This window comes from Lissotriton vulgaris, chromosome 10 (assembly GCF_964263255.1).
Source record: "Lissotriton vulgaris chromosome 10, aLisVul1.2, whole genome shotgun sequence".
In the NCBI taxonomy this organism is placed as follows: Eukaryota; Metazoa; Chordata; class Amphibia; order Caudata; family Salamandridae; genus Lissotriton; species Lissotriton vulgaris.
The window spans coordinates 7,939,310-7,959,298 of NC_141698.1; the positions used below are offsets into that span (position 1 = coordinate 7,939,310).

At 48.3% G+C, this 19,989-nt stretch overlaps 1 protein-coding gene across 2 annotated transcripts in view; it reads right to left on the bottom strand.

Moving 5' to 3' along the window:
* The window catches only part of HUWE1 (HECT, UBA and WWE domain containing E3 ubiquitin protein ligase 1), a 1,800,886-nt gene that overhangs the window by 1,259,866 nt on the left and 521,031 nt on the right, over positions 1–19,989 (bottom strand). For both annotated transcript variants that reach the window (XM_086940169.1, XM_086940170.1), the window contains 3 exons: positions 19,767–19,864; positions 1,137–1,328; positions 378–594 (listed from right to left, as the gene is read on the bottom strand). In XM_086940169.1, coding sequence (XP_086796295.1) covers positions 378–594; positions 1,137–1,328; positions 19,767–19,864 — 507 coding nt within the window. The remainder of the gene's footprint in view (positions 1–377; positions 595–1,136; positions 1,329–19,766; positions 19,865–19,989) is intronic.

Here is a 19,989-nt window from a genome sequence, read left to right on the forward strand (position 1 = left end):
GTTATGTTACTTTTCATTGTTGCTGGTTTCATAAAGGTATGAACAATTTTAAGACCCTTTCGTCAAGCTATCTGATAGTTAAATTTGGTTGGCGATGTAATTTTTTATAGCGTTCTGTTTTAGTTTACGAAATTGTTTCAATGCTTTCCTGTAAAGGTTTCTCGTTTCAGTACTGCTTTCTCGAGTTAATGACCATGTTTTGTTATAGATGTGCTGATAGTCTTCTAGGTTGTCAGCTTTTACCCAAGAACAGCTAGAATTGATTAATGACTAATATTTACAAAAAAAACTAAAGCAAGTTGAAGCCAGATCCGCCCAAAACCCCAAACTCATCAACGAACAAGAACAGAAGCAAGCAGCCTGGTCAAAATACTTACCGAAACCTTGGAGTAGGTGTATAAGGAGGGGGCTGCCATGAAAGGCCTTTAGTAAGAAGTTTAGTGAGAGCAGAAGCGGTGGACCTGGCAGCAGGGGTTGGTGCGGTTGTGGTGCTCGCAGTATGATGACTTCTCCTCTGGCGGACTGGTGAGCCCACACACAACTTCACAAGGAGTCCAAAGAGCTCTGCCAAAGCACGCCCCAAACGAGAGGATGCTGAAAACAAAACATCAGTTACTGGAACACTTGGGACAGACAGAAGAGCTCTAATGTGACAGACATTTTTTCCATTCAATAACCGGTACAAAACTTGTGTGAATCCATGCTTAAATAGGGGTGATTTCGGAAGGAAAATAGGACCAGTGTTAAAATGAAACTGCTTGAAATACAAAGCTTTAATTTAATACCATGCTAAAAGAAATATTTGCTACAACAGCCTAGAACTTTCACAGTGGACTACGTACAAAACTTTACCATTCATTAATGTTTCAACCTTAAAAAGTCAGCTACGGCAGGCCCACAAAATACAACCTGGCACACGAAAGTGACAAAAATACATTGTATAGAAGCAAAACGTTTTGCTGACAGTATAAACCGAGGCTCTGCGTAGAATGCTCTAATGTTCTTCGGCCTTAGACACCACACTACACAGCTGAATAGATTACATTTATTCTACATTGTGTGCATCTGTAATAAACAAATATGCACAAGAGAATATTAAACCAAACAAAAGATGAGCAACGGCTGATGGCTCTCACCAGACAGCAGCGGCTTTATCTGCTTGATCCTAGCAGCCATGGCAGGTGTGATTTTAGACTTCCCCTTGGTGTCAGATGGGCTTGGTTCATCAGTTTCCATAGGTGCCAGTGTGTCTCCGTCCAGGACAATGCCCTCCAGCAGCCCTGCAGCAGAGGCGTCCACAACCCCAGACACTGCTTCCATGTCACTTTCTAAAAACAGAGCACAAGTGGCAATGAGTCACACAGTGGTAGCAGTCATTCTTCAATCAAATACATCAGAATAGGCCACTCTACCGAGCCTTTTCCTGGTAAAGAAAAAGATTTTTAGAGCTCAGGAATGCACATAACTGTGGTCACAAGAAGAACTCTGTCCACACCTTACAGCTCACATCCTTGAACTATCAGAGTAAATTATCGTTTTCACTGAGTCCCAGGATAGGTGTGGGCTAGAGGGCAGTGCCCAGGGTAGATACCAACATTTCAAGGGCCTCAGGAACTACAACACTGAAATGTAAAGCCAAGCTGTGAGAAAGTGCCATCGTTCTCGCATTGGTATGCCCCCACTTTTTTCTGACTGCTGATGTGCTTTGACTGAGTGTGCCCTGGGATCCTGCCAACCAGGTACCCAGGGCCTGTGTTCCTTCCCTTAAAACTGTGTTACAACTAAAACCCAATTGACATCTCTGGCCACATGTTAGTCCCTAGTAAATGGTACCGTAGGTACACAGGGCCTGGTGACCAGAGAAGACACCAGAGGGCTGCAGCACTCTTTGTGCTACCCTCAGGGGCCCTGTACCCTGACACTGCCTTTGCAGGCTGAGTATCTACGTGCAGAACCAAACAAAGAGTCGACATTGCACACATCCCTGTGTGTCATGCCCACAAGACCCACTGCCCCGGCATACTTCAGTCACCCCTCTAGCTGGGTGCCCTATGCCAGAGGTGTGGGCACAGGTGCATGGGCCCTGTGCCCCTACAGTACCCAGGGCCATTCCTGGGCACTGTAAGTACAGTGATGCCATTAAGAGTATATGGTGCTGGGAGGTTGTCTTTATGAACTCCACAGCACCATAATGGCTACAATGAAGACTCACAAGTTTGGTATCAAACTTCTCAGCACATTAAACCCACACTGATGTTAGTGTGGGATTTAATGTAGAATGCACCAGAGGGCATCTTAGAGATGCCCCCTAAAAATCTAACCTACAATCCACGTCTGGGCTGAGTGGCTGCAGAGGCTGCCACACAGCAGACATGTTGCTGGACCCCTGGGTGGAGACTACCCCGCTCTCCTGGGCCTGCAACCATGCACATCCTGTGCGCGGTGCTAGGCCTCCTCCCCCAGGGTGGGCCAGGGGAAGATTCAAAGGCATACCGCCTCTGAGCTTCGCCAGACCATTAGCTGTACCCAGCAGCTGGCCCCCACCAGTCCGGGCCCCCACTCTGGCGGCTAGACTGGCGGGAAAAACTACGTCAGGGGGGGGGGGGGGGGGGGGGGATGGGGGGGTGCCAGCCTGTGCCAACCCCACCCCTCAGGTGGGGGAGACTAGGCGAAGCACGACCACAGGCTCCGGCCTTCTTGAAGATGGGGAGCCCTGCCTAATCACAGCTAGGCTCCTAACCCTCCCCCCCTCCTACCCCGTCCCCTCCCCTCCCCTTCCTCCCCCCCCCTCACCGGAGAAGAGCAGGCTAGGGGGTGTACCCATCCCAGGACAGGGACCTATTGGTCCCTCTCCGTGCCCTACCTGTACCGCCCCTAAATTCAGTATTCAGGGGCTCCCTGAACCTTCCTTCCTCAGATCCCGATAAGAAATGAAGAAAGAAGATCAAGAAGAGGACGACAACAACTGACTTGGCCACAGTCCTACCGGCCTGTCGATCCTGGAACCTGCTCCTGCCTAATCCCGGCGACTCCTGCGGACGGCAACCTTGGGACACCCAGAGGACCCAACTGCCTTGACCCTCTTAAAGCCTGGGACTCCATCAGCCGAGGCTTTGCTGCAACACCACCCCTGGTGCCAGCAAGGAAGCTCCGGACCAATCCACTCTGCACCCGCCGAGCCCGGACCGTGCCCAAGTGATCCAGGACCATGAGGATGTCCCCCCGGCAACTGGGACCCGAAGTCCAGTCTCCAAAGACCCTCCTAGACAACCCAGACAACGCCTGCAGTCTCAGGACAGAGTACGCCTCCGACCGCGACCAGCAGCGGGTAAGATTTCCCAACCTCAAAAGACACCCCTGCACCCGGCGCCCCACGGCCCCCTCTGCCCAACTCCTGGGTGCCTACCTATCCTCCAAGATCCCAACTTACCACTCGTAGTGTTGGTCGCTCCAGAAGATCCTTTGTCCCTGATCCTGCAGCCTTTGTTCCCTTTCCAAGATCGTCATTGAATAACATTGAGCGCCCGACGGCTCAAAAGCACCCTGCACAAAGCCACCGAAGTGCCCCTGGCTGTGCCACCTTTGTCCTATCCTACTTCCCCCTTTGCCCTGAGCAAGTGACCAGGAGCCCCGCTCCCACAGTCGCATGGCCTGCTAGCCAGCAGCCACCACCCGGAGGGACCCTTTCCCTCATTGGATAACATTGGGCCTAACTACCTCTGCACCCGGCCGCCCCTGAGCCGCTGGGGGTGAACCAACTGTACTTACCTGACCCTGGGGGACCCCTGATTCTATGCCCAGAACCTTAACTTCACCAACCAAGTACTCACCTGGAAACCGGTAATTCACTTACCTGCCATTAGATAACATGGACTGGTTTGACGCGAAAAATCTTAAGTGTGAAGTTTTGGAAACTAAAAATATTCATATAAAATCACGCGAATTCCGAAGTACTCATCTGTGATCCGGGGAGAAGCCAGTACTGTACCTTGTAGCCCAGTACTGAACCGCAAAAGTAATCCTTACCAGGTTTACCAGTAATCTGTATTTTCTCCATAGAAATCCATTGTCTGCTTTTCTATGAAATTTCTTTTAAGTGTCTACTTTTGTAAACTTGAAATATTCTGGAAAAATCATACGAAAAACTGAAACGAAATTACTCACCTGTTTTAAGTTGAGACCCCAGTGCTGGACCCAGAGCCCAGTACTAGATTACAAAAGTAACGAGATCGTACTTTACCTGCAACCTGAATTTTATCCCATTCGATAACATTGCCAGTTTTTCATTGAAAATTTACTAAGTGTGAACTTTTAAAACCGCTTTATATTCCTGAAAAATCACTACCATATCAAACGATTTTACTAAATTGGTTTCAGCTTAGACCCCAGGATTGAACCTTGGATACAGTCCTGGAACTACCAAAGTAATCTACAAAGTACTCAATTGTACTTGTATCTAAAAATAGAAGCGTGTCCCCTTACCTGCGTGAACTGCACTGGTTGAGGGTGGAGAATCGCATTAGGTTTAAAGTCCTAATCTACATGTTTAAAATCAAAGCAGGTACCGCTCCTAAATATTTGCAGGCACTAGCTTCCCCCTACATCCCTAATAGGAATGTACGATCAAAAGCAGCTGAAAAATTCTGTGTCCCCAGATTTAAGCTGGCCAGGATGGGAGGAAAATCTTTTGCCTACCTGGGTCCCGTCATTTGGAATACACTCCCAATTCAAATACGCAAAGAGCAAAACCCTCAGGTTTCGAAAGGAGATAAAAACCCGGTTGTTTAACCAGTAATCTGATCACTTACGCTGTCTACATTTTCTACCAGGTTGTGTGTTAGGCGCCGGGAAACCCTTTTTGGGTAGCTGTTGCGCCATATAAGTTGATAAAATAAAATAAAAATAAATAAATTGTATGATGAAAACCCATTGAGCTTGTGTGAGAAGTTAGACTGGTATATGATGTTCACTATTCTAGTGAACACCTTGCACCAGTCCAAACAACCCTTATGGTGATGGTTGTAAAGTCAACCTTCTAGACCAGCTACCCTAGAGGTAGCGTGGACAGAACAGTCTTAGGCTAAAAGACTCTTGAGGGCGTGTAAAGCCAGCTATTTTACCATATGTAACCCCTTGAATATCAAATGAAAGGACACCACACAGGATATATATAAAATATATATGTATTTATTTACTAACACACTCCTCTGTACTCTTTATGAGATCAGAGGCAAAAACATCACAAGATACTTAGTCAGAATACGTTAAGTTGCAAAATTTACAGTTAGGCCCTAGGGGCGAAGCAAACCATATATTTAGAAAGTGGTATAAGTACCACGTCACGAGAAAAGGAAAGGCCTAGGGCCTAGAGAATCGCTGGGGCTACACTATCTGAACCTTAGGTTAGGAGTAGGAGGCCCACAGGCGGCGCGTGCATTGTCTTTACACACAAGCGTGAGTCAATACAAAGTCAATGGGAACTTAAGAAGTTAGATAAAGAAGGATTTAGGACACTTCCTGTCTAGCTAGGAGGAAACAACTAAAAACCTATACACTTGGATAGTCAATACCCTTGGGAGCACCGAAGTACTCTCGTTACCTCACCCACAGGAAGCGGGTGCATAGGTGTGAAGATGTGACGGGTTTCGCTGTTGGAGCCTTGGAGAAAAGATGCTGCAGGCGACCAGGAGGAAGATGTCCGGGTGGATCCAAGGGTGGATCGAGGATGAAGAGGACCTGAAGGCAGGGGGGACAGAGTCTGGGTCACTAGCCAGTGACCGGGTGGAACCAGGAAGTAACCAGACGATGTCGAGGAGCAATCAGGTGCTGTCTTGAAGCTTGTCTTTGCAGCCACCCAGACCAGGAGTCGTCGACGACGACCAGGTGCTGGAGAGGAGCTGTCCCACGAAGGTTCTCGCAGATGGAGGGGTCGACTGCCGGATTGGAGTCAACGAGCCTTGGCAAAAGCAACAAAGACTTATGGTGCAGACCAGCAAGGTCTGAGGTGCCTCACCTTTGCAGGGAGGCAAGGGCCAGTCTGGAGCAACCAGACCAGCGAGGTGGTTCAAAGGGATAGTTGTCACAGAGGCTACTAGCCAACGGGCCAGCAACCGGACAACGTGCCGAGCAGAACACAAGAAGAAGGGCCTCACGCAGAACTCGTGGAGTGTGGAGGGACTGATCTTCGGTGCAGGTGGAGCTCAGGTACGGGGTTTCTCAGTCCCTAGTGTACAGCTTCGAGAAGGCCTCAGGAGCTGCACGGGTAGCAAGTTGCAGGCTTTTCAAGATGTCCATCCCACGTGTCTCATCGCCTCCACGGATCTCAGCTATGCTGCAGACATGAAGAGAGGGTCAGAGAGGTCTGGAAGTCTGGGTCTTGTCAGGCTCTGTGCTCGGGTTTCGGCGGGAACGTCGACAAAGCAAGCCGTTGATTTTCTGGATGGTGCCTGGTTTCCCACGGTGGTCACTCCTTGGCCACAAGGGAGATTCTTCAGTCTTCAGCAGAATGTCGAAGGTCCAGAGTTTCGTGTCAAGTTTCAGTCAGGATCGAATCTTAAGTCTCAGGACTCAGCTCCTACCTTTATACAACTAAAAGGGGCAGGATTACTGACTAGGTCCCTCCTATGGGTGGGACCAGGGAAGGGGTGGTTACACCCCCTCTCCTTTGTCCAGTTTCGCACCAGAGCTGGGGCTGGAGTGCCCCAGCAACCGGTTTGAACTGGGGTATGCACGGAGCACCCAGTTTGCCCCAGGCAGTGTCTCATTCTATTCAGCCCTCCCGGTCCCAATACACAAAGTCGTGTCTGGGGTCGTGCTCGCACCTCTCCAGGCAGGAAACCTATTGTCCAAACCTCCGTGACTGGAAGGACTCCCAGCAGCAGGAGGTCAGAATTGTGTCTGTGGCAGCAGCATCCATTTTGTGACGCTGAGGCTCTGGTTAACTTTAACCGGGTACAGTATGTGAGAAGTTGGCCTGATATGCAGTGCTCACTATTCTAGTGATCACTATGTATCAGTCCAAACAACCCTTATTGATGATTGGTTGTAAGTCAACCGTAGACCAGCTATACTAGTAGCGTGGACAAGAGCAGTCTTTAGGCTAGACTCTAGAGGGCGTGTTAAGCCAGCTGTTATACCATCACATATACCCCTTGAACACCAAGTGAAAGGACACCACACAAGTTGTTATGAGGACAGGGTGCTAAGCACAATACAAAGCTCTTATGAAAATACTGAAAGTCGCACAATTTACACAAATGCCCGAGGGGCACGAAAAACCATATACTCTAAAAGTGGAATGCGAAATTACTAGCAGGTAAGTACTACCCTAATAGGCTTTAGGATCGCTAGGAGTGGACTACTGAACCTTCAGATTACTAGCAGGAGGCCTAGGGAGATCGGGTGCAGAGTGTGCACTCTCACGCGGGATGCGGGACAAAGTCTATGGATGCTAGATTTTGTAAAGTTAGTGTTATCGGACGAATCCGACTAGGTAGAGCTGAAACGAAAAAGGATCTGGACCCTTGGATAGTTAAGCTATGCTGGAGCACCGATATGCTGAGGTTACCTAGCCCAGGGGCTGCGGCTGCATAGGGCTGAAAAGACGTCGGGAATCCTCGTTGCAGTCTATGGAGCCTGAAAGAAGAAGTTGCTGGCAGGCGACCAGTGATGAAGTTCGATGTGATCCAAGCCTGGATCGATGGAGGATACCTGTAAGCAGAGGGGACCAAGTTCTGAATCACTAGCCAGTGATTAGATGGGCACCAGGATGGCACCGGATGGAGTCACCTCGACCAGGTGAGTGGGCGACGCTGGGCTCTGCAGTCTCTCGGACCAGGAGGCGTTGTCGGCGACCAGGATGGAGGTGCGAGCTGTCCCACGAAGGTATCTGCTGTCGACGTCGCTGGACCCAGGATTGGGGCAACAACTCTTGGCAAATGCAAGCCCACGCGGTGGACTCAAAATGGCGTCTGGAGTGGACCAGGAGGGTCCGGGGGGCTCCTCTGTTGGAGGGGAGCAAGGGCCAGTCTGGAGCAACCAGACCAGCGATGAAGATGTCGTCGTTCGTCGTCAAGAGGGCCACAAGCCAACAGGCAAGCGGCCGGACAACGCGGTGAGCAGCAAAGAGCAGAAGGGCCCCACGCAGATCTCGTGGATGCTGGGGGGCTGGACTTCGGTGCTGGAGCTGCTCAGGGTCAGGGCTTCTCAAACCCCCAAGCACTCACTCTAGGATCCCTCGGCGGTCGTGCTGGATAAGCTTAGTGCAGTTCTGAAGATGGCCGGTCCCTCGAGGTCTCGTCACACCCACGGATCTCAGCTGAGCTGACGATGTAGGTAGAGGTCAGAGGTGCCAGGGAAGCCGGGTCTCGTCGTGCTGGTCGGTCTGGTTCCGGAGGAAGGACGTGCAGCAAACCGCAGGTTACTTAGTTGGTGCCCGCAGATGCAGGGTGACTACTCCTTAGTCACAAGGGAGAAATCTTAGGAATAAGTCTTGAGTTCCTTTCGTAGAAAGTAGTTTCAGGATTCAAAGATGATCTAATTTGGAAGGGTTCCCGCTCCCCCCACCAGACTGAACTAAAAAATCTTCTGGATAGTACCTGCCCGTTGCAGTCTATGGACCCAAAAACTGCTACCCAACAATATCATGATTGGATTGCCCACGCCACAAATATGTTAGTACCAACCAAGACTTTATCAAGTAACAGAAATACCCCAACCGCGCCAATGTAGGGTTGGTGTGTAGTACAACCCTATTTGCGTGGACCTGTATGAACGGCTCTTGAATGGTTAAGGCCTGGAGTTCACTAACTCTCCGTAGTGAGGTAATGGCTACTAGGAAAGCTACTTTCCAGGTTAGAAACTGAAGCTCACAAGAGTGGAGAGGCTCAAAAGGTGGTCCCATCAGTCTAGTGAGGACCACATTGAGATTCCAGACCGGTGAAGGCGGGTGTCTGGGAGGGATCACTCTTGAGTCCTTCTAGAAAAGCCTTAATGGCAGGCACTCGGAATAGCAAGAGGTGCTGCCTGTTTTGAAGATAAGCTGCTATTGCGGATAAATGTATATGAATGGAAATGTACGCCAGATTACACCTGTATAAGTGCAGCAAATAAAAGATAATGTTTTGAATAGATGCATCCAGCGGGTTAATGTCATTGTGGTTACAATATATGACAAACCTCTTCCATTTAGCCGCATAAATAGCTCTGGTTGTGGGCCGTCTTGCCTCCTTGATGATATTCATGCATTCTGGCGGCAAGTTGAGGTAGCCAAATTCTAAGACTTCAGGAGCCAGATTGCCAGGTTGAGCTGTTGCGGATCTGGATGCTGAATGTCGCCATGGCTCTGCGTCAAAAGCCTGGGTGTGAGGTGTAGCCTTTGATGCGGTACCACGGATAGGTCTAGAAACGTGGTGTACCATGGTTGGCGTGCCCACATTGGAGCAACCAGGATGAGGGTCATCGAGTGTTGCCTCAGTTTGCGTGCCACCAGCGGTATTAAAGGTGCCGGGGAAAAGCGAACGCAAATTTGGCTGACCAGTTGGTGCATATCGCATTGCCCTGCGACTGTGGATGTGGGAACCTGCTTGCGAAGCTTTGGCATTTTGCGTTCTCCCTTGTGGCGAACAGGTCTATCTGTGGATGACCCCACTGCTGGAAGTACGGTTGGAGTACTGATGGATGTATCTCCCACTCGTGCATCTGGTGGCTGTGTCTGCTGAGCAGATCCGCCATCTGGTTGTCCTTGCCCGGGAGGTGTTCCGCCATGAGGAAGATGTTCCTCTGAATGGCCCACTTCCACATGCTCTGAGCCAGATGAGAACTGTGGAGAGTGTGTTCCTCCCTGCTTCTGAATGTAGTACATGGCAGTCATGTTGTCCGTCCGGATCAACACGACCTTGTTGCACAGATGTACTTTGAATGCCTTCATAGCCATGAAGATTGCCATCAGTTCCAGAAGGTTGATGTGCATCTTCTTTTGCTGTAGTGTCCATAGTCCCTGCACTGTGTAGTGGAGTACATGAGCTCCCCATCCCTGGAGAGACACGTCCGTCAGTATAATCTGTGGCACAGGCTCTTGGAATGGTCGGCCCTTGCAAAGGTCTTGTGGGTTCCACCAATGCAGAGAGTTGAATGCCCGACCGCTCACCAACACTAGGTTTTTTAACTGTCCTTGAGCCGGATTACACTGACGTGCCAAGCACTCCTGAAGCGGACACATATGTATTCTCGCGTGCAGGACTATGAAGATGCAGGAGGCCATCATGCCTAATAAACTGCATGAACACTTTTGCTGGAAGCGAGTGTTGAGGTTTGAATTTTTGTATCAGCAACTGCATGCAGTTTATTCTCGCTGAATTTGGCTGAGCTTTGGCTGGCAGAGTGTTTATTGTCGCGCCCAGGTACTGTCGCACGTGGGCGGGCTGAAGATGTGACTTTGGATAATTCAGTGAGAATCCCAGACTGTGAAGAAGATGAATGGTGTGGGACATGTGGCTGGCACACTGCTGGGCCGTCTTTGCTTGAATAAGCCAGTCGTCCAGATAAGGGTAGACATGTATGTACTGTTTCCTTTGGTGTGCTGCTACTGTCGCCAGGCACTTTGTGAACACCGTGGGTACCGTTGTTACTCCGAAAGGGAGGACTTTGAACTGATAATGTTGATTTTGAATAGTGAACCTGAGATACTGTCTGTGTGATGTGTATGGGTATATGGAAATACGCATCTTTTAGATCCAGTGTTGCGAGGACGTCTCCCTGACTAGGTAACGGCAGAACCTGCTGTAAGGTGAGCATATGAAAATGCTCTGACAGAATGTAACAGTTTAGAGGCCTGAGGTCCAGTATAGGTCTGAGAGACCCGTCCGTTTTGGGTATTAAAAAGTACAGAGAGTACACCCTTGAGCCTCGGTCTTCTACAGGCACGAGCTCTATGGCTACTTTTTGCAGCATGCTGACGACCTCCTGCTGCAGTAAGTGTAAGTGCTCTGCGGACATAGGACAGTGTCTTGGTGGGATGTTGGCTGGAGTGGATGTTCATTCCAGACAATACCCGTACTGGACAATGTCTCTCACCCATCTGTCTGTGGTGATGGATTTCCAGACTGGCAGGAACTGTTGTAGTCTCCCCCCCGACAGGTGTTATATGGTTGGGGGCAGTGACAGGGCGTCACTGTTTGTTATTGGCAGAGGATCTGGAACGGTTTCCTCTGCCTCTGCCCTTGATGTTTCCACAATATCTACCCCGATTGTTCTTATTGTAGGTGGATTGTGTACTTCCCTTATTGTACTGTGTCTGCTGTGTGGATTGGCCTCTTGAAGGGCCCCTAGCATTGGAGCGACGAAAGGAGCCACCCCGAAACTGCTGCGACTGCAGAGCCCCCATAGACTTTGCAGTCTGTGTCTTTTTTAATTTTTTCAAGGGTGGTGTCAACCTCTGGTCCAAATAGGTAGTCCGGGTTAACTGGCTGATTGAGGATAGAAGTTTGTATTTCTGGTTTGAATCCCGTGATTCTCAACCAGGCATGTCTCCTCAACATAACACTAGTGTTGATGGCCCTGGCTGCAGTGTCAGCTGCGTCTAGCGCGCACTTGATGGAAGCATTGGTGATAAGCTTCCCTTCTTGGATTAGTAGTTCTGCACCCTCCTTGTACTGATCTGGTAGGTGTTGAAACAGTGTCTCAAGGGTATCATAATGGGACCGGTCATATCTGGCTAAGAGTGCCTGAGTGTTGGCAATGCGCCAGATGTTAGCCGCCTGCGCAGCCACCCTTTTTCCTGAAGTTTCCAGAACTTTTGACTCTTTGTCGGGAGGAGAAGCACCACCTGTAGTCTGGGAGTTTGCTCTTTTACGTGCATTTGAAACAACTAATGAGTCCAATGGCAACTGTCCCCTTCTATAAGTAGGGTCCACAGGTGCCGGTCTATATTTCTTTTCAATCCTTGGGTTTAACACCCTGGCCCTAGTGGTATCCTTAAAAATGTCACCAGCATGCTTAAGGACCTCTTTTAGCATGGGCAGGGTCTTGACTGTCCTTTCTGAAGTGGAAAAGGTGTCGACCAGAAGGTCTTCCTCAACAGGGTCAGCATGTAGCTCGACGTCATGATTACTGGCTGCTCTTTCAATAAGGGCATTAAAGGCAGTAGTGTCCTCAGAAGGAGAGGTTCTCACTATATACATGAGTGTCAGGAGCAGTCTGCGGATCCCTGGGGTCAGCCGGGTCTGCCCATGGTTGGTTTTGATCATCAGGATCAGTGTCCACATGATAAGGGTCATCTTCATGTTCGTCATCCCCTGCATCCACATCTGAGTGAAAAAGTCTGAGGTTCTTGTCCATAGGAATGGAGGGGTTCCAGAAGAACCAGTGACTTTGTTGAAACCCTCTTCTTCAAGGGAATCTTATATGACTCCATGGGAGTTTCTGGTATTATTTTCCTTTTATATATGGACTGTACTCAAGTGGTTCACTTCCTTTCTACACAACAGATCGAAGAAATAAAAGAGCAACAACTTGATGTCCTCGCCAATACCTGTATCGTTAGGCGTCCCCCAAGGATCCTCCCTATCCCCAACTTTGTTCAACCTAGTTATGGAACCTCTCACCACCTTGCTACAGGCATCCAATGTACACTTACACATGTACGCCGATGACACCCAACTATATCTCAAAATACAATCCCCCAAAGACATTTTGCTCCTGAACTCAACTATCAGAAGCACCCAATCCTGGCTTGCCGATAATCATCTCAAACTCAATGCTCTAAAAACAGAGTTCCTTTTGATCTCACCTCCCGCGAAGATCTCTACCACTCAAATCTGGCTTAAGCATCTAACTGCACTCAATGTCCAACCCACCATCGTGGACTCCGCAAAATCTTTAGGCATAACACTCGACACCAATCTCAACATGCAGCAACATATCAGCAAGGCAACTAAGGGAGCGAATCACCAAATCAATACCCTGAGGAAACTTAAACCCTTCCTCCCAGCCAAAGACTTCCAAAATGCAGTACAAGCACTAGTCATCCCTCGAATAGAATACGGCAGCATCGCCCTCTGCGGTCTCCCTTTAACTACTACTGCACCCCTAAGAGCCTCTCTAAACGCTGCAGCGAGACTCATCACTGGGTCAAAAAAAAAAACTCGCATATTTCCCCTGACTTGAAATCCCTGAACTGGCTGCCTTTTGAAGCCAGAATACATCTGAAAATCGCCTGTATGACACAAAAGGCTATACACCTGAGCTCACCCGGATAGCTCACCCGGATACCTCACCCAGAAGCTGACAATCTCTGGCGGCACTAGAAACACTAGAGGCACAATCTTCTGTTGAAACCTCGAAGATTCCGGAAGGAGAAAACCTATGAACGCTCCTTCTCAGGAATGGCACCAAGGATCTGGAACTCACTCCCTCCTGAAACCAGGCTCATCTCCTCCACTACACTTTTTAAGAAAGAAGTAAAAGCTATCCTCATGGCTAAAAATACCTTAACTATTACTCTGGATTTTTTAAAGACTCTGCATCGTTCTGTATTACTTGTATTATTGACTTACCTGACTGTCTATGCTCCCATTTATTTGTACTATTATCACTATGGATGTACCTGTTTTACTGTGCTCCCTCATGTACCTACCCCCACCCCACTTATTACCTACAACTACGCTATGCCCAATGGCCTATTAATCACTTTCCTGTTTGTATCCCTGCTTTGTAAAGCGCTCTGATATCTGCAAAGATCTTTTTCGCGCTATATAAAACTTTCAAAATAAATCTACCAGTTTCCGAGTCGATGAATTGTCTCGACTCCTGTTCTTCAGGCTCCTCTGTAGCCTCCATTTCCGTCAACACTTTTTTAATGGCGCCGATACCTCCTTTCGGTTCGAACATCTTCGGACGCACCGTCGGTGGCAACCCAAATTTGATTGGTGTCGACGCGGTCTGAACGTTTCCGACCAGCTTTGGCGTTGGGGCCTTCTTTGGCACGACCGCTGTAGCCTTATCCTTGATGCGTTGGAGTGACTCCGACACTTCCTTGGCTATGAATGGATTCGGCTGCGTTAACTCGACAGGGTCCTTGGAGCCAGTCTTCGTCTTGTCCGCAGGCCTCGACCGAGGATCGATCCAGTCTTTTGGTTTGAGTATTTTGTGTGTGTCGACTCCTTTCAGCGTGGCCTTGTTGGTTCGACAGCCTGGACCTTGGTCTTCGGTGCCCCAACCGTCGGTTCGATGACCTTCTTGAGCTTTTCGGCATAGACGGCCCTTCTCTGTTTCTTCGGCTCAGAGGGGTTTGAGGCCTTGGAGCCGACCAGAGTCAGTTGCACTTTCGGTTTGGGCTTTGGCATTGATGCTTTCGGTTTCGATTTCTTTGCGGGGCTGTAGAACGAGACTGTAGATCTTGGTTAAGGCCTAGTGGCGATCCCTCGACCTGAGCCTTATGTGTCATAGTCGGCCCCCGTATAGCCGGCTGGGCCTAGCTCTTCGCCCGAGTTGTCTTCTACGGCCCCAAGGGCCTCTGCGTCGTCTCCCACATCTTCGACTACGTTTTCGTCTTGCACCTCTTAGTCTTCAGCATCATACTCAGAGTCATGGCCCGAAGCAGGATCAGAGAGGTATTCCTGATCCTCCAGATCAACAACCTCTTCGTCTTCGGTCCTGAAGATGTTTTCTGGAACAGGCGCTGACCTTTTTGACTCCAATCGAGCCGCGCGTCGAATCCGAAGAGTTTTCTTCGACCTGAACCGGGCACAGGTCATACAGTTGGCTTCGTTGTGATCCGGGAACAGGCACTTTTTGCACACCGGATGGACATCGATGTGCGGGTATTTTGCATTGCAAAGTGGACACCTCTTGAATGGGCTTCTTTCCATTGTAGATCGAAGATCGGGTCGAGTGTGGAAAGAAACCATCTGATTCCTCAATGTCCTCTCGAAACAAAGTTACTGGTACCGAACAAAACGATACCGACGCTGTCGAAAGCCTTTTGGCTTTGTAGAAAGTTTTCCTAACTTGAGCTAAGATAGTAACATCTGAACCCCCAATGGCGGAAAAAAACAATCTGAGGATGGAGAGGATGCCCATGCGCACTGTAGTCCAGGGGAGGAGCCACCTATCTCGTGATACTTCGAAGACTCTTCCAGGACAACAATGTGCAATCATCCGGACCCAACACTAGACGGCGATCTATGCACAGATATGAATTCAGCAGCCCACATGCCTCGAACCTGCCTCTTGAATTACCTCTGGGTGATGTTGGTGTAAAAGAGTTAGATTGCGGTCTTTGACCCGGCTCTATAGGTGGACCTACGAAAGGAACCCCTTTGACTTGGCTGTTGCAATGCTCCCATTGATTCAGCCGTTTCCGTGTCTTTTTTCATTTTTTCTAACGTCTCGTCTGTACGTGAGCCAAAAAGTGTTTTTTCATCAAAAGGCTGGTTCAATAATGATGTTTGTACTTCTTGTTTGAACCCTGAGACTGAGCCATATATGTCTTCTCATGATACTGGTGTTGATGCATCTTGCTGCAGTGTCTGCTGCGTCTAAAGCACATTTAATGTAAGTGTTCATTATTATCTTCCCTTCCTGTATAAGCTGATCTGCCCTTTTTTGATGTTCCTTAGGGAGATGTGTAATGAGTTTATCTAACTCATCATAATGAGCTCTATCATAGCGTGCAAGTAGCGCTTGTGTATTAGCTATGCGCCAGTTGTTTGCCGCTTGGGATGCTACTCTTTTGCCAGAGGCATTTATTAACTTGGACTCCTTATCAGGAGGAGGAGCCTCTCCTGTAGTTAATGAGTTTGCTCTCTTACGAGCGTTTGTGACTACTAGCGAGTCGAGAGGAACCTGTCCCCTGATAAATATTGGGTCCTTTGGGGCGGCCTTATATTTTTTATCAATTCTTGGGTTTAATACCCTAGCCCTCACAGGATCTTTGAATAGGTCAGCTGTGTGATTGAGAAGGCCCTTAAGCATAGGTAGTGTTCCTGATGTTTTGTGCAGCAGGTAGTGTTTCTAAAAGGAAATCCTCTATTTGAGGTTCCTTGTGTAAATCTACCTTGTGGTATTTTGCTGCCCTATTAATTAGCTGTGCAAAACCTGTATTATTATCAGGAGGTGAGGGTTTTGAGGGATATAGTTTGGGGTTGTTATCGTTATCTGACCCTGCATTATAATTCTCAAATGGGTCTGCTTCATCTGGGGCAGTGTCTTCATCCCCATGAAGTTCTCCCTCCCCTGTATCACTTTCTACATCTGTCTGAGGTGTAGATGGTCTTGGTGTAGAAGGTGGAGGAATAGCTGGCAGAGTGGGAGGAAGAGGAGAAGATGGTGTGTCTGTAGGTTGAGGAGAAAGGGGAGAAGTTGTATTTGTCCCCATTGTTCTCTTTTTAGTAGGAGGAGCTTTGTCGTCCAATTGTTCATTCATACTCTTTTAAGGTAGTTTTGTCACCACCTTGCCAGTTTGCGGATCGATAAACAAAGTCTTTTGTTTTGGATCTGTCTGATGCTCCTGTGTCGGTACCGAAATTTTTGGTTCCGAAAGGTGCCTTTGCTTCTGACCGTCCGTGTTCTGTTTTCTCGGTACAGAAAATTTGCTCAATTCAGATTTTTTCGGTGTCGAGTAAGTCTTCGGCGTCGAAGCGTGTTTCGGTTTCGACATGGAATGTTTCGACTGCGAGCCTTCCTTTGTATGGAGCTTCAGTGTCTATGTCGATCACTTCTCGGATCCAACATAGTGGGAGGCCGAGGGTTTCGGTTTCGTTGCCGGGCGTAAAGGCGGGCCCTCAAATTTTTTTTCGGTAGTCTGACCGGGCTCGAAGGCGGGGTCGACACCGAACGGGGTCGGTTTTTGGGTAAAGGGACGTCCACTCACGGTTTGATGATTGTCGATTTCTTCGACATCAGACTCGTCCACTTCCGACTCAGACTCCTCCTCCTCCTCCTCTTCGAGGCCCAGCACCCCGAACAGCTCCGGGATTGCCTCTGACTGCATCCTCGACACTTCGTGTCTTCGGGCTCGACGGTTTCTAATCGTCGACTTGGAGGAGAATGCTGTGCAGGCTTCACAGTCCCTGGATTCGTGTTCAGGTGATAGGCAAAGATTACACACCTCGTGTAAGTCCTTGTGTGGGAACTTCGCACCACACGTTGGACATTTTTTGAATGGAGTCCTTTCCATGGACTCCGGGCAGGACTAAGTCGAGATAGGCCTCCCGGTCTCGTTGACGTAGAAGTTGTAACTTTTGTTGTTTGACGTCGAAATGCGTCGAGATGGAAGTAAACTCTCGTTCGATAACAATAGCGTCGAATTGGAAAGGGAATATGCGCCGAAATATCACTTTTTTCCCCGAAGCCGATCCGGAGCGCTTCGATCCTCATCCGAACCCAATGGCGGAAAATAACAATCTAAGGATGGAGCCGATGCCCATGCGCACTAGCAACCAAAGGAGGAGTCATCAGTCTCGTGACGACAAAAGACTTCTCCAAGAAAAAAACAAGTGCAATCATCCGAGCCCAACACCAGATGGCGATCTATTCATAAATGTACCATCTGCAGCCCATATGCCTCGAACATATTTTTTCGATACAATTCAGACATTTTTTAATATCGCACCACCACTTACTTTATTTCACTGCACGCCTGAACTCACAATAACCCGCTCCGCAGTAGACCTGGCTTTGCAGCACACTAAAGAGGCACTCGGCTCTTTAGTGGAGCCCGATGATGAAGCATGTCACCAAACAGGTTGGTGAGAGAGGGCTTTCCTAACTGACCTAAGTGAGGCCAGTTCTCTCTCCCCCCTTTCTTTTTTGCTCCTTTTGTGGTCGTATGAATACCATAGGACACTCTTTTCTTGTTCATATATAAATGGAAGATCCCTCACAGAATGAAAATTCTGAGACAAATATGTGGAAATAAATCCGGAATACAAAGAAAACTGAGCAGAGCTCAGAGGAGATTCCCTTAGCATGACGTGCGGAAGAAAATCTGAGGGACTAGGGCTCCTTCCAGGAAGGTTCTAGAGGGTGGTGATGTCTAATTGGCTCTTGGCCAAAGTTTTGTCCTTTTTACAAAAGGACATGGATATGTTACTAATGAGGCCTCTGGCCTATTGCTATGTATATGTCTTTATGACATTACTCTTTATATACCGGGGACTCCCACCCAGACGACGGGGAATGATTCAGGCATGTGAATCTATGAAAGATACCCATAATACTGGATAATTTGAATAAGTATCTGAGAGGGGAAGAGCCCTCCAGATCTGCTGCTTAAAACTGAATGAAGCAAGAAGTGCCCTGCTGAAGATTTTGCTGTGTGCAAGGAACTCCAAGGCCTGACCTATGAAGACTGCACCATCTGAAACTACAGCCCTGTGGATTACCTTGCTGCCAAAGGACTTAAGAGTGGAAACTCCCAGCAAGCTACAGGTTAACTGGGCTCACCTGGACAGCCCCACAAAGAATTCAAAGCCTAGAGTACCAGTGGATTTGTAAGGATTTTGTTCAAGTGGATTGCGGAATTGAAGTTTCACACTTTCAAGGACCCTCTTGGAGATTCCAGAACCTTGGATTGTGTGTTGCATACTTTGGGACCCGCAAGCAGAACGCCAGGAAGGTGTTCTAACTGGACCCGCTTGCTGAAGGCGACGGCCCACTACAGTGGTGAGAATTCTTCAGGACAATTTATAAAGGTGTGTCCCTGACAGAGAAAACGAAATGACTTAAAGGGGCGCTGTTGGTTCCTAAGCACTAGTGACATCTTTAAAAATTCATATCTCTGGTTCCCTAGAGTGGATTATTTTCGTTTTGGTGTTATTTAAAAGATAAAATTATTACCTATTTTTTTATAAATTGGTGTTGGATTTTTATTTTGTGTTGAGTCTTAATTATTTACTGAAATGGTGTTTTTAAATGCTTTACATACCTGTCTTTGTTAAGCCTGTCTGCTCACAGCCACGTTCCCAAGGGTTGAGCAAAGGAATAATTTTCTAAGACCTATGCTGAGTCCTATCATGTGTTAGTGGTCTTATTGCCAGTGGCAGACCTACATTTGCCCCTGCAAATAACCCACTTTCCAACAGGGATAGTATATACAGAGCAGTCTTCCTACAGTGCCATGTCGACTCTTCACTTTGTTCTGCACCAACACACATAGCCTGCAATGGCAGTCTGTGTGTGTTTGTGTGTGTAAAGGTACAGGACATCTAAGGGTGGCACAATAAGTGCTGCAGCCCTTAGAGGCCTTACCTGGTAGGTTTGGAAGGGGACATGTCCCTAGCACACTGGGAGCAATAGCCCAAAGATAGCAGAAAAAAAGTGGCAAAAGTAGTTGTCCGGATTCGTCTGGTGGCACAGAACAACCAGAATTGGTAGCAGCAAGCAAGGGTGGCACCAATTTAGGCACAGCAACGTCACTTCTCACACTGATGACGCTGACCAGGAGCTGAACCATGCCAACTACAGGTGGGCAGGAGTGCTGCAAGATTTTCATGATCCAGTCTGATGCCTTGGGAATATTCTAAGGTGAGAAATGTGTAGTTAGACAATTAAAAGACTATCAGAAATTAAAAATGTGTTTGAAGCTGGCTTAAAATTGGTGCTGAAATCTTTACTGAAGCATGCAAGCTTTAGTTTTGCTGAGCTCGCCAAGGACTCAGTAACGCAGTTTAAGACCAAATTAGGAGTTTCATAAAAAGCGGTCCATGAAGGTCCGCACTGACAAAACAGTACCAATGTTCCTTGCGCAGTAATATCCTTGCACGTACCATTTTTTTTGGTGCCTGGAGGGGTGTTGGCTGCTTTTTCTTCCTTCGGGACGAGTTTCTGCATGTCCAACTGCCCAAATTCACATCCAGAAGGCAAGCTGCAATACAAAAAAATAATTGCGCAGCTTCAAACCATCGGCTTTTCCACCTAGACATCAGTAATGACAAAGGTCATCACATTAGGTGTTGAAAGACCAAAGTGTTTAAAAGTCAGACACATAAC